The sequence below is a fragment of the Puntigrus tetrazona genome, chromosome 14, assembly GCF_018831695.1.
Source record: "Puntigrus tetrazona isolate hp1 chromosome 14, ASM1883169v1, whole genome shotgun sequence".
NCBI classification, from domain to species: Eukaryota; Metazoa; Chordata; class Actinopteri; order Cypriniformes; family Cyprinidae; genus Puntigrus; species Puntigrus tetrazona.
Genome location: NC_056712.1, coordinates 6,148,225 through 6,163,054, shown reverse-complemented (window position 1 = coordinate 6,163,054; position 14,830 = coordinate 6,148,225). Strand labels below are relative to the sequence as shown.

The window sequence follows — 14,830 nt, the reverse complement described above, 5'->3', positions numbered from 1 at the left end:
GGCACTAAAACATACCATAGCATTTGTTTCTTTCTTTCTTTCTTACCTTACTTAAAATGCAGGGCATTACTTAAATTCCATATTTTGGATCTAAATATATATTGTCTCCTCAAAAGTTAAGGCCGTGCACTAAACCTAATCTTCATTCTCACAGGCATGTTAACATAAGTAGAGTAAAGTGCACAATTAGTGCAAAAACAAAAGAACCCAGGCAAATGAGATGGATTTCTTGAGTGAGTTAGACTCACCTCTCTCTTTGAGCAGCAGCGTCACCGCTTCGTTCTCTCTGCTGGTTTTATCCAGGATTAAAGCGGGCAGATAGACGTTGGCTCCGAAGTCCAGCAGCAGCTGTATGTAGCGGGGCCCGCAGCCGTACTTCAGACACATCTCCAGCACAGTTCTGGGCTCTTTGATGCGGCTCAGCATCTTGTCGTCGGTGCAGTTGTAGTCCGGGTTGGCTCCGTGCTGCAGCAGCAGTTTGAAGCACTCCAGATGACCGTAACAGGCAGAGATGTAGAGCGGGCCCCGGCAGGCCGTGGCGTTGGAGGCCCAGTCGGGGACCTTGGGCTTGACGTCCACGTCGGCTCCGTGCCGCAGCAGCTCTCTCAGGATGTCTGCGTGTCCCTCTCGGGCCGCGGTCAGCAGCGGGGAGCAGTTGTTGTACGGGCTGCCGTTAGGGTCAGCGCCGGCGTCCAGTAAAGCGCTCACACAGTCCAGGTGTTTTCCGGAGACGGCCGTGAACAGCGGGGTCTGGGCTTTGACGTCCAGGCTGTCGACCTGGGCCCCGTGAGCCAGGAGCAGCTGCAGACAGCGCAGGTGACCGTGAGCGGCGGCGCAGCGCAGCGGAGTGACCGGAACACCCCAGCCGCTGAGCACATTCACACACCGCCCGTACCTGTCCTGAGACAGCAGAGCGCTCAGCAGATCCACGTCGTCCCGCAGCACGGCCCGGCTCAGCTCCTGACTGCAGCCCGACGCCTCCTCATCATCCTCTTTGGGTTGAAGAAGAGAGAAGATCTTAGATACGTCCATCAGACTCATGCTGCTCCGGCCTGCATTCAAGAGAGAAAGAATCTGTCAGTTCAAGCTCTACAACATTTTTGCAAATCTCTTCCAGTCGCTTCTAATATCAGGAGCACAGATAATAGCCTCAGTGATACCTGAGTCCCTGGAGCACAGAGGCATACTTTTGTAGAAACAGACGACAAGACATGGCATGGGTCAAAATGATGGGCATATTAAGTAAAAAGCACGTTCCATGAAGATATTTAGTAAATTTCCTGCCGTACATATATCGAAAAGTATTTTTTCATTAGTAATATGCATTGCTGAGAGCTTCGTTTAGACCACATTAAAGGCAATTTTCTTAATATTTTTCAAATATTTGCAAATAGTTGTATCTCAGACAAATATTGTCCTATCCTAACAAACCAGACATCAGTGGAAAGAGAATTAAGTGAATTTGAAACACAAAACCAAAACATTCATATTTAACACAAGTGTGTGGAATATATGCACTGATTATGAAGGTTACTGTAAATGCTTCTGTCTAATGAACATAGCTACTCCCGTACTATGCTGCTGTAAATGTTTTCATGTATGGGGGAATGTGCTTAGTCGGAACATATTTTCACTTTTTTATATCTCCCAATTTTAAAGTACCAAGCTAAAAACAGCTGAAATGTGCATGACAACACAAATAAACTACAGTTTGCCAGCAGATTTTGTAATTAATAAGTATCTGGAGGCTTTGAATATGTGACAGCTGACTCTGATCTGACATTAATGACATTAATACAGTGCTTTGATGCAACCTGTGTTGTTAAAAGAGCTATATAAATAAAAATGATTGATTGATTAATGAAAAATACTCATGAAAACACAATTATGTTCAAATCGATGTTTCATGACAGATCGACCTTTGTTTTATTTTTCATCCATATCTACCTTCATTTATATAATTTTTATGATACAATTCTGATGGATTTTCATTCGGTGCACTGGAATGACAAACATGATCCTCATTTAGGACTAGGAGTTAAACGTCTCAAAGCAATTGAACATTAGACTCAGAACTGAAGGTTTACTGAGATATTGTCCAGTGACAGCTTCTTCTGTAGTATCTCCGCTCTCCACTATATATAGCACGATCTACCAAATGCCAGCCCTCAATAGAGATCTAGTCTCTGTAAATACTCATGCCCATGCTATGTTTCGGGTTAAATCACACCAAGAGAAGAGCGGAGGCCCTTTAAAAGTCTGTGATTGTATCTTACCTGTAGAGTGTGAAGTGTCCACCGAGAGAGACGCATGAAGGCTCTGCGGCGCTGAGGGTCAGCGAGACACACTGCGCTAAGTTTAGGCCACAAATGGACCAGCCCAACTTCCATTCTTGGAGGGCCAGAGGAATGGAGTTATAATTAGAAAGGTGATAGACCTGTGACAGGCACAGACAGACAGCACGAGCGTAAGATCAGAGCCTCGCTGCGCTGCCATCTACACACGTGTGGTATCTACTGAGAACGTCTGCCAAACAACACTGTGAAGAAGCTATAAGAGCGTGTTCTAGTCTCCTCTGGTACCTTCGTCATTCTTACACACGGTTCCTCTGCAGTCTTTCTGTAGCCGCAGCTGTTGAGCTGTCAGGAGCGTTAGATGACGTCAGCTGCTGAAGCACCGAAACCCCTCAGAGACAAATGTTCTCCTGTTGTTTTTGCTTTCTTTACTTCTGAAATCTCACGCTGAACAGAAATGTTCAGAACAAAATTAATTGTTGCCTTTTTTCGTCATTGTTTCAGTCCATGGTGTCATCCTATTAACAACAGAAACATTTCAAACCAAACCTTTACATGCAACCATAGATAGATAGATAGATAGATAGATAGATAGATAGATAGATAGATAGATAGATAGATAGATAGATAGATAGATAGATAGATAGATAGATAGATAGATAGATAGATAGATAGATAGATAGATAGATAGAACAGAATAATAGATAGATAGATAGATAGATAGATAGATAGATAGATAGATAGATAGATAGATAGATAGATAGATAGATAGATAGATAGATAGATAGATAGATAGATAGATAGCTGAAATGATTAAAATAACCCCCTTCAAAAGTTTGAGAAGCTTTGGTTCTTAGTACTGTGTGTGGTTATACCTGGACGACCTACAATATTTTGGTTTGGTTTGGTTTTGTGATCGTTGTTCATGAGTCCCTTGTTTTTTTTGGTTTGTTAGATTTTTTTCACAGTTATCTTTAGAACTTCCAACTTGTGTAAGGCTTTAAAACTTTAAAATCAAGCCTACATGTAACTGTAAGGCCGTGTAAGGACCTGAGGACTGGAGTGATTGGCTCAGATCTTCTGGTTCTAGTCAGAATCCTATCAGCAGTGTTCTGGATGAGCTGCAGCTGTCTGATGGTCTTCTTAAGAAGAAGTGAGGAGAACATTACAGCAATCCACCCTGCGGGAGATAAAGACACGAAGAAGCTTCTCCAAGTCTTGATTGGGAACAAAACATTTCCTTCTTGCAATATTTTTGAGCCGGTATTCTGCTGATTGACGTGACTACTGTCTCCAGAATCACACCGAGATTCTTGACTTGATTTTTAGTTGTTAGAGTCAAGGTATGCATGCACCTTCAGAACTTCTTCTTTGTTTCCAAAAGCGATGACTGTAGTTTTCTTCTTGTTTAACTGAAGACAATTCTGACACGTCCAGCTGGTAATTTCTTCAATGCATTGGCAGAGTTAACGGGACTGTGGTCATTTGAAGATAAGGTTAGGTAAATCTGGGTATCATTAGCATAGCTGTGATTAGTGGAGGTATATCCAGTTTACACAGGAGCGGTGCAAGAATTGAGCCTTGTGGGACTCCGTATGTCAGGGACGTCCACTTATGTTCTAATATACTCACATAATAACCTCTTCCCTTCTTAGTATGAGCTGAACTATTTGGCCCAGTTTTCCAGTCTCTCTAGAAGTTTGTTTTGATCTACAGTGTCTAATGCAGCATTGAGATCTAGTTGTACCAGTACTCATATTTTTGCCAGAAATCAAAATTAAAGCGAATATCATTTATTATCTCAATGTAGACAGACTTGGATCAGTTGGTTTTTGCCATGAATGTAGCCACAGATGCTGGAATGGTGTTAAGAAAAAAACATTAACAGTTCTAATATAGCTGATTTTAAGTATACAAGTTTAGTATACTAAAAGAACAATTATTACAGTATATATATATATATATATATATATATATATATATATATATATATATATATATATATATATATATATACATAGGTATAAAAGTATTATTTGTATTGAGTACATATTTGTAAATGTATTTGTAGTACAGTAAGACTGTTACAGACAGCTGACTGCTATTATATGTTTGCACTGAACCTCAACAACAAAAAAAAATTCTCATAAATAATTGCATACTGTAAATGTTATTTCTATTAATTTCCTTTTGATTTCTGAGGTCAAATTCCCACACAAGGCTTTAATCTAGAGAGAGATTCCAGGGCTGCCATTGGATTAGAGGCACAATGGAGCACATTAAGTAGGGTAATCCTGGAGAATAACGCAAGTCCTTTCATATGACTCTGACGAGAGCGGACCATTACAAGAAGACAATAGTGAAGAACTATAAAAATACAGTCAAATGTCTGTAAGTACTGATTATATATTTATATATATATATTTATATATTTATTATTGCAGATTTCTCTATTGTTCTATTTTCAAAAACTTTTGAGCTTTTTGAGCTTTGTGCTTTTGAGAATAATCATATTTGTCAAGTGAAGATATATTTATATATACTCTCTCTCCCTCTCTCTAATACAAACTTTTTCAAATACTTTTATTTAAATCCCTTTCAGAAGCGTTTTGTCGATTGAGTTAAGTTGAATAGAATGTGGCGCTTTACACATATTTTTACAGTTTAGGATTTATGCCTAGTGCAAACCTTTTAGCTAATTTGGATGATATTGTGAATATTTGTCAATTTATTTTAAGCCAAATAAAGTTATAATTTAAAAGCCTAATATATTCAGTTTTTGGGCTTCTCCCAACTCTGCATTTAAGCTTGGGTTTTGAGATGTGGTCTAAATGTGGTCTGGGTTTTGAGATGTGGCTCTATCTAAGTGCCTCTTCTGATTTTACTGTTTGTTTTATTTCTAAGCTTATTTCAGGTTTCTGAATGTGTAAGCCATTAATCTTTCATTACAAAGGCCTCCATTTCATCTGAAGTTGTCTTTGATGCAGCTGACCCTACCTACAGGTGCTTTCACAATAGTTTGAACTAAGTCATGTGTTTTTGCACATCATGTATTTTCAGATAAACGTACGGGTCACTACTATGGATGCTGAGCTGGAGTTTGCCATTCAGCCCAGTACAACTGGTAAACAACTTTTTGACCAAGTATGTATTTTGCATGGAATTCAGACAAAAGTCATTTAAATGCAACACAATAAGCATTGAACAATCAGTGAGATCACTGCGTTTGTCCTCTTGAAGGTCGTGAAAACGATTGGACTCCGAGAGATCTGGTACTTTGGACTGCAGTATCAGGACAGCAAGGGCTTCTCTACATGGCTGAAACTCAATAAGCGGGTTAATCTTCATATTTGCATGCTGCCTTTTTTCTGTTTTTAAAGAAAGAAATAAACTGAAATGTTAGCTTTATAATTAAACAAATATTATTTTAGTCTTTTAACCAGTTAATGATATTTCTGCATGAGTGTGTTCATTGTGAAATGCCCACTTTTAGCATTTAAGTGGGTGAATCTAATAAAATACATTTTCTTCAATAAAGATGATAGAACTCCACAAGCTTTAATGCTTGTGGATGCCAGATGTCCAAAATTTAAATACCCTTACCCTTTTTTTCATAAAAAAACAACAACAAAAAAACATTTTCTGCCCTGTGTTTTACTGAGTAGCATAATTCTGCAATAAGAACACCTTTTTTCTTTTTTAAACACTATTATTCTATTTCATTTATTATATTTATATTTTATAGCATTTAATATTCAGTTTTTGCAAAATGCATAATTACTCTGTCAATGCATTATTAATGTTTTTTAAATTTAATTTATATATTAACAAATGTATCCTTAACCCTAAACATAACTGATAACCCTCTTGAAATATGTAACATTCATTTTAATATACAGGCATCTGTTTTCTGGTTTTATATTCAGTTAGTTTTTAACATGCAAGCTATTTGTATCACCGAATTCTGGACAGCCACCGTGGAGCTACCAGAGGCATCCTATGTCTGCCCTGAACAATTTTGAAAATGTCATAAAAAGGCATACAGGTGACAAAGCAACCAGCTGCATGAAGGCAAACCACAATGAGCTGTGTGCTGTTTCTCCCAAAGCAGATCCACTAAACTCCTGCCAGAACCTTAGAATATGTAGCGGGTTCCTCGACTGAACGCTCACAGTACATAAACATGCTTTAGGGATGCTAACTGAGGAAGTGACCATGTTCGAATGCTGTGAGTGTGCCGTAGCAAATGCTTTTAAATTTGTGCACAAAGGCATATGTTGGCCTGCCAGCACTGGAAAAAATTACTTTAAAGTTTGCATGAACTGGAATTTGCTGTCAACTTTATTTCAGTGTAGTAATGTATTGTATTGACATGACAGTATAGAAAAAGGGGAGGTTAATTTTTGCACTCCTCCTCTCTGTCTCTCACTCATAGCAACCTAACGGTCATAGGTCATAGCCATTTTTTACAGCGTTCCACATTTTAACCAATCAAACACAATTCTGTTAAGCGTAGGAATGCAATGACCAATCAGAAGTGTTTAGATTAAACTATCAGCTCTGTGGAGCTCAAAGCAGTTGCCTACCCTTGCCTAATGAGTCCCTGATTGTAATCGTGTTCAATACAAATTCAGTCCTATTTAACAAATTTTATTTGCCTACGAGATACCCATTTCTGGTTCTTTCCTTAAAAGATGGCTTTGATACATTTGGATTTATTTAGCCTCACCCTGGAGTTGGAAAACCCCTTCTTTGTGGAAAAAAAATATTTTTCTTTCTCTGTTCATCAACAAGAGGTAAACTGCAGAAGAGAAAGCCAACAACTGGGCTCTACTAGAACAGGATGAGCCTCAAAAAAGCAAGCACATATCTGTTGTGTATTGTCAAGTCAAATACTGGGACTAAGCTTTCTGCTGGGCAGACACATGTCCCAGGTGGACAACCAGACCATCTGACCTGATTGATTGCTGGGTGTTTCTGATCTCCTATCCACTATGCTCTTCTGTCTGTGGACTGCCTGCTGAAGATGGTGATGAGCAGTGTCCCAGACCCTATCGCTCTCTATTACCACAAATGGATTTCTGGATTGGGGTGGATGAGGAGTGTGGAGCCACTACCTGATGTGTGAAGGCCCGTTTCAGTGTAGCAAAGGCTTCTGTGGCTGCAGGGGTCCAGGACAGATACTCAGGCTTGTCCTTGAGGAAAACTGAACAGAGTTCTGGTGGAATGAACATTTCAGGTACAAACTGTACTAAAGTTTGGCTGGGACCTCCGCAATGTGGTTCCGGGAGAAGATGAGGATATCATTGATGAACACTATGATGAATCAGTGGAGAAACACCTGGAGCACCTCGTGCTTAATCCTTGGAATACGGAGGGGGCATCAACCAGGCCATAGGGCATCACTAAGTACTCATAGTGTCCAGTAGCTGTCACTACTGATGAGGTTATACGTGCTGCTGAGGTTATAGGTCCAGCTTTGTGAATACCTTGGCTCCACTGAGGTGTTCCAGAGCAGTGGGGACGAGGGAAGCGGATAGCAGAACTTGATGGTGATCTGGTTTAAAACTCTGTAGTTGATGTAGGTCCACATGCCTCCGTCACTTTTAGCCATGAAGAGGAAGCGGCAGGGGACGCAGAAGGGCAGATGTGTCTTTGTCTAAGGCCTCTTCTACATACTCCATGGCCTTTTGCTCTGGAAGAGTCGGAAAATAAATTTTTCAATGGGGCACTGGCTTACCCGCAATGAGGTCTATGACTTGTGTGGTGGAGCAGAAAACATCACTAAAGGGGGTGTACCAGGAGGGAATATCAAAAGACTGCTTGTCCAGGGGATTTCAATAGAGATGGTATGGATGGGCAGACCTTGCTCCACTTTAGGACTTCTCCACTCTTCCAAGAAAGTACTGGGTTATGTAATACCTCCACCAGGCTGGAGTAGGGCACTCACCAAGCCATGGGATGGTAAGTGAAGAAGTGCTGGTGTTGCCGGAAGGGATCACTGAAGGTGTTGGTTGTGGTGCTGATGGTGGCTGGGTAGTGGTGGAGCCTGGCGAATCTGTGATACTAGTAGAGAATGAGTCAAATTGTTCCTCAGAGGATCTATAGTAATACGGCAACTGATGGCTACATAGTTACAGTTTTATATCTAATAGTATACATCTTGAAAGTAAAGAAATTCAAGTTCTAAAAGAGATGAAAAGCAATCAGATCTCACATTTTAATGTTTTGTTTTGTAGGAGAAGGTACTTTCCCACCATGCAATTCAAAATACCTGGGTTATTTTTTTTTTACTTACTTTGGGGTGTGAGTATGCTGATTATATCTTGGTGTTTTTTCCTTAATCTTCCTTAGGCTGGCTTCACACTAGATGATTTTCAAATCTTAACTGATTTTAAAAACAGACATGAAAACAGTTTCAGCCAATTTTTATGCTCATAATCTTAGACTTGACCAGACTACACACTTGATGCCTGTGGGAACAATTTCACTGCGACTTGCGAGATCAAACGTGACTCGCAAAATCAGCTATTTGTAAAAGGGAAGGCAAGAATAAGAAACAAACCTTTGTAAAGTTTGCAGATTTTGTATTTCTGTGAATGCCGTTTTTCTTTGCAGCATTTGCATTAAAAGAACCTACTTAAAACATATCTAACAAATGCATTTGTATTTGTATGTTAGGTCACTGCTCAAGATGTCAGAAAAGAAAACCCGCTGCTGATTAAATTCCGAGCAAAGTTTTACCCCGAGGATGTGGCTGAAGAGCTGATTCAGGAAGCTACACAGCGTCTTTTCTTCCTCCAGGTGAAAGAGGGGATCTTGAATGATGATATCTACTGTCCACCTGAGACAGCTGTTCTCCTGGCCTCATATGCTGTGCAGATGAAATACGGAGACCACAACAATGAATACCATGTGCCTGGATATTTGTGCAGAGACAAACTGCTGCCACAAAGGTGCTTCCCTGTTGTCAATTCTACTCTCTTAACACTAAAAGTGCATTATGGTATCATTATAATATGTTTTGAAAGTTGCTTTATTTCATATAAATACCTTCTTCTAGAGTTCTAGAACAACACAAACTGACTAAAGAGCAGTGGGAAGAACGAATCCAGATGTGGCATGAGCAACACAAAGGCATGCTCAGGTAGAAACCTAACAACTTCTGAACCAAAAACTAGCTGTTTGAATACATGGTCAATGAATCTTTATCTCCACAGAGAGGATGCAATGATAGAATACTTGAAGATTTCCCAGGATCTGGAGATGTATGGAGTGAACTATTTTAGTATCAAAAACAAAAAAGGATCAGAGCTGTGGTTGGGTGTTGATGCTTTGGGACTCAACATATATGAACGTTCAGACAAGTACATCTTTGTCTATATTTTATTTGTAAATATAATGCAACTAATTTAATTTGTTGTAAAATTTTGCCAATGGATTGTGCTGTTAATAATCTTGTTTTTTAACAGGTTGACGCCTAAGATTGGATTTCCTTGGAGTGAGATACGGAATATTTCTTTCAATGACAAGAAATTTGTCATTAAGCCCATAGACAAAAAGTCACCGGTAATTAAAAGTCATAAATATAAGCTTAATTCATTTATTTAATTAATTCATTTGCTGTCTTTCACCTGCTGCACTACATGTCCTTCGCTCATCCACAGGACTTTGTGTTCTATGCACCTCGCCTGCGCATTAACAAGCGTATCCTGGCTCTGTGCATGGGAAACCATGATCTTTACATGCGACGCCGCAAGCCAGATACCATCGAGGTGCAGCAGATGAAAGCGCAGGCCAGAGAAGAGAAGAACAAGAGACAACAGGAGAGGTGACAAATTAATAAACACAGCACAGACATAGCATCTCCAATGCATTTTTTTATGATACCTAATCACTTTATCCAGTATTCTGCCTTTTATGCAGACTTTTATCTTTAATGAAAGTAAATGATTAACATGGTAGCTCTGTTTTAAAACTCAGTGAGCTGCCTAGCTAGGCAGCTAAAAAGAGCATCATGGGAATGCTACTAATGTCAGTTAGTAAGTATGGCTCCTGTATGGATTTTCTCTAATATTTCTGCAGTTACAAGTACAGTAGGTCGACTAATATGTCTATTTTTTAACTGAGGCCATTTTTTGCCAGCAGTTTTTGTAAGCAGTTATAGACGTACTAAAATGTTCATCAGTTCTGTTCATCAGAGTGTTTTATTTATTTATTTTTTTGTCTTTTAGGATGCTGTCTAATTGCCTTTTTAAATTTTATGATGCTGCAAGAGATATATATATACACATCACATACAGTTTCATCAAGCATAGTCCACTGGTTTTAATCGGCCTGCATAAACTTCGGTCATTTCCCGAAATATCTCTGGTTCACTTTAAGTCTTTTTTGAATATACTTTTCCAGGTCTTAACTGGCTATCTCGGCCTCCATGCCATTATGTTTTTTGCTAGACATTGATCTGTTTGCCACAGATTGTGACCTGCCAGTTGGAGGTAACACAAGAAGCTTTTGCAAAAATGGCCAAACAACTATACTATGGTTTAGTTATAATCACATTCTTCTGCTCCCACCTGCCACAGTGATGTTTTTTCCCAATTCCACACACAAATGCCCACATGTAAAAAATATAGTGCTGCTATATGGTATTTTTCCACTTTCCACTTGAAACTGTCATGGCTACTCTATGCTCTTCCACCACTTAACGTTCCTAATCACCAGAGTACCAACAGGCCATTCCTACCCTGTGAATTTCAAGCTCTGGGACACCCCTATTACATAAAATAAAGCATTAGAGTAAAATCTTTCCCCTGCACTGTGCTGAGATGGCTCGCGTGAGAGCTAATGTTTGATTCCTGTTTTTATCATTAACCTCAAAGTTTGAACTCCTGTTCAGAAACACCACTGACCACAAGCCCTTGGCTCTGCTCTCATATTGAATAAAGAATATTGAATGTGCTATTATCATTATCTCACGGGTGATGATGATACCATTTTTTAAATTCAGTAGAAACAACATTTAATATATAAAGCTTTATTTTGAAATGTATGTCAGTAACAATTGGCTGAACTGCCAATGGTGAAACTGTTTGCGTGAAGAGACCCCACTGAAGAGTCCATGCCCCATTTTGGAGATCTCCAGTCTGCAGTTATACCTACTTGTATGTTTCTCTTGTTTCTATAATGTCAGTAACTGATGAAGTGTCACATTTCCGATTCAAGAAATCAGGGATACATGTAATGTAGACATTAGATTCAAAATCTTCTTGAAAGTAATATTTGTATTGGACATAAAAAAACATTTAAAAAAAAGCTAATTCGATTTTGAAATGGCAATTATATTTTGCATAATGTTCTTCTAGTGGTGACAATGTGTTTCATGCATTTTCATTTTAGAGCACTTCTGGAAAATGAGAAGAAAAGAAGAGAAAATGCAGAAAAAGAAACTGAGAAGATCGCAAGAGAGACGATGGAACTCATGCAAAGACTTCGACAAATTGAAGAGCAGACCAAAAAAGCTCAAGAGGGTTGGAACTACAAATGTCTACCTATTAGTACAAATGTCACATTAATAGTTTATGGGTTTGTGACATTTCCTTTCAACTAACGTTACCAAATAGAATTGGAAAAGCCAGGGCTGTTGTTGAATAGGTTTCTAAAATACACCACCTGTCTGCGATTAGTCACGTAGTCCTGCCACACGCTGTCGGTTGAGTTATTGTTGCTAGGAAAGTCTGGGTGCTCAAAAAACAGAGACACCTTAAATATTTTTTCATATTTAATTTTTCAGGAAAAGTTTATTTGTGTAACATTATAGTTGTGTTGTCCAGAACTTGAAGAGCAGACCAAGCGGGCGTTGGAGCTCGAGCGTGAGAGGAAATTTGCACAGGAAGAAGCTGAACGACTGGATAAAGACCGCAGGATTGCAGAAGAAATGAAGTCGGCATTACTGCAGCAATCTGAGAGCCAGATGAAGAACCAGGAAAATCTGGTATTGAGGCATAAGAGTTCAAACCCTTTTAGAGATATATTATGATCTTACATAGTTCATTACTCAACCCTTTGAAGTCCACTCCAACTTTCAGTCTTACTGTGCCCATATTCTGCCCATTCATAAGTGAATTGTTTTATCGTGAAGTGAGCTAGATACATTCACTCAAGTTCTAAAAACACCTTATTTTGTAACGCCCTCTGTTTTATTTACATGGATTTAACATGATATTATAACATTATATCCAAAGGCATCAGAGTTGGCCGAGCTGACATCCAAGATCACTCTTTTGGAAGATGCCAAAAAGAAGAAAGATGATGAAGCCAGGAAATGGCAGAGAAGGGTGAGAGTGTAAATGTACTGTTGCATCTGTTTCATACAGTTAGCCTTAGAGAAAGACATTAGCAGTCTCAGTATAAATATCTTGGCAGGCCATTATGGTTGAGGTAGACCTGGAGAAGACAAAAGAGGAGTTGAAGAGTAAGCTAATTGGGGTCCACATCCAGGCGATGTCCCAGACGGAGAATGACCATGATGAAAATGATGAGAGCAGTGCCGAGGCCAGCGCTGAGCTCACATCCACTGGATCGTATCGAGACCGCAGTGAAGAGCAGCGCATTACAGAAACAGAGAAGAATGAACGTCTGCAGAAGCGCCTACAGGTGAATAATAGACACGGCCATCATGTTTATTAAAAAAGCAGTCGCTGCCATGGCCTAGACCTTTTCAAAGGGCCTCTTAACACTGCACATTTTGCACATGTCCTCCTTATCGAACCCAGTTCCTGTTGATTTAATCGGTTGAGTTAACTGTTTATTGCTTTGCAAGTGCAGATTATAAAAAAAAATTATAATAATGAATCTACTGAATATTTGCAGCATAACCTCAACTAATATTAATTGAATTTTCTCCTTCAGTATCAACTTTTTTCTTCAAGGAAGTTTATGGGTGAGACTATAGTTACTTAATGAGAATAACAACGTAAATGGTTAAAGTGTTTTCTACAAACCAGTGTCCTCATAATTAAGATAAAACATTAAAATAACATATTAAGACGCATACATTTTCAATATCACACAACAAAACAAAAATACAAAATAGCTGGACGCAGATGAGACCAGAAACCATAGAATTTACAAACGACCTCGGCAAATTTAAAGTCAAGAAAAAGATAAAACAAGAGCAAATAATGACAGGGTCCCACTGAAAGGATACGTGTGAATTGTTCTTGTCTTTGCAGGCTCTGAGCTCTGAGCTGGCAGATACTCGTGACGAAAGCATGACCACTGCAAATGACCTGATCCACGCCGAGAACGTGAGGTTAGGGAGAGACAAATACAAGACTCTGCGGCAAATCCGGCAAGGAAACACCAAACAGCGCATTGATGAATTTGAGTCCATGTGAATTCTCAGTTGGACACAACGTCTGTCTGTTAGTTACATTAATAATCCATACAGAGCACTCTGAACCAGAGACAGGTGTGCTGAAGTGATCTTAGTCTTTCGAGGTGAATTAAAAAGCCTACCATGAGGTTAAACAAGGATAAATGTTGTGAATCTCTTGATTGTTTGAATTTAAGAAATGATACTGGGTTGAGTTGACGTGATAGTTTATTATAAAGAAACAAACAAAAGCATCATGTACTCATGCCACTGATGTGTAATCTTTAATGTGCTCCTAGGAGTTAATAAAGAGACAAGTTTCAAGCACAGATCCTGGTGTTTTGGTGAGGAAGTTTCCTCAGTGTTTGATATCCTTCTGTCCCTGATGATGTTCACTGAGGACCGAGTTTGTTTGGATAGAATTCATTTCCCTCGACTGATCGAACTGAAATCAGTCCTGTAACAATTCATCTGTTCAGCTCAGCGGGCTTCATGCTTCTGGTTCATGAGGGCAGTCCTCTGCGCTCTGTCACTGTTTTTAAAACTTCATCACGTTCTCAAATCACTGTGTAGCTCACAATTGAATACATTCTGTTATGAAAAGGGAAAAATCCCAATTATCATCTTAAAGGTTGTGAGACAGAGCTTGAAGGAGAAACAGCAGTAATCTGATGTGAGTAAAAGTTGAAAGCCTTTTTATACGACGCCCTTGCTGCCGTTCCAGCTCCGTCATTCACTGGTCAAAAATCTTGGTAACTCCATTTGAGCTTGATTTTCACATATCAGATGCAATAGCCTCCAACATTATATTTATGTATGATGCACCATTTTCTATTCATCGTTTTCAGTCACGTGACGGGGTCGAAGACCAGAAGGGCAGCACATCCACAGAACTGCAGCACAAGTGTGTCAATTTTTCATCTGTTTCACAGCCGCAAATATTAAAATTTTATATTATTTTAAGATTTTATAAATATTACGACCTTTCAAAGCAATCAATCAAAGATATGTGCACATGATGTACTCTGTTCTGTCTTAGATGCAATGGAAAGATAGGTCTTTTATGTGTATTTAATGATTGTTCAAACAGCATTTCTTTTCATTGCATCCAAAAGGCCAGTACGGTGATGTTTCAGTGCTGAAATGTTATTTTTGTTTT

At 39.2% G+C, this 14,830-nt stretch overlaps 2 protein-coding genes across 3 annotated transcripts in view; one reads left to right on the top strand and one right to left on the bottom strand.

The window, feature by feature from the left end:
* asb12b (ankyrin repeat and SOCS box-containing 12b) overlaps positions 1 to 2,470 on the bottom strand; it is a 4,972-nt gene extending 2,502 nt beyond the window's left edge. Inside the window, exons 1-2 of the mRNA XM_043256759.1 lie at positions 2,277 to 2,470; positions 249 to 1,052 (exon numbers count right to left, since the gene is read on the bottom strand). Coding sequence (XP_043112694.1) covers positions 249 to 1,041 — 793 coding nt within the window. The 5' untranslated portion in view covers positions 1,042 to 1,052; positions 2,277 to 2,470. The remainder of the gene's footprint in view (positions 1 to 248; positions 1,053 to 2,276) is intronic.
* A 2,872-nt stretch (positions 2,471 to 5,342) lies between these two features.
* On the top strand, positions 5,343 to 13,990 carry msnb (moesin b). Of its 2 annotated transcripts, XM_043256752.1 has the most exons (12): positions 5,343 to 5,438; positions 5,535 to 5,630; positions 8,976 to 9,250; positions 9,358 to 9,441; positions 9,515 to 9,661; positions 9,767 to 9,863; positions 9,962 to 10,125; positions 11,694 to 11,824; positions 12,128 to 12,288; positions 12,539 to 12,631; positions 12,720 to 12,950; positions 13,529 to 13,990. In XM_043256752.1, the coding sequence occupies exons 1-12, from the start codon at positions 5,343 to 5,345 to the stop codon at positions 13,691 to 13,693; spliced, it is 1,740 nt and encodes a 579-aa protein (XP_043112687.1). In that variant the 3' UTR covers positions 13,694 to 13,990. The 2 variants fall into 2 exon arrangements, with proteins under 2 accessions (XP_043112687.1, XP_043112688.1); XM_043256753.1 differs by lacking the exons at positions 5,535 to 5,630; positions 8,976 to 9,250 and having other exon boundaries at positions 5,380 to 5,438.
* The last annotated feature ends 840 nt before the right edge of the window (positions 13,991 to 14,830 follow it).

Bases quoted from the DNA above. Each gene is read 5' to 3' on its own strand.
- msnb (XM_043256752.1), top strand. From the start codon at position 5,343: ATGTATTTTCAGATAAACGTACGGGTCACTACTATGGATGCTGAGCTG. The intron at 5,631-8,975 runs GTTAATCTTCAT...TTTGTATGTTAG, and splicing joins GGCTGAAACTCAATAAGCGG to GTCACTGCTCAAGATGTCAG. The intron at 12,632-12,719 runs GTGAGAGTGTAA...ATATCTTGGCAG, and splicing joins CCAGGAAATGGCAGAGAAGG to GCCATTATGGTTGAGGTAGA.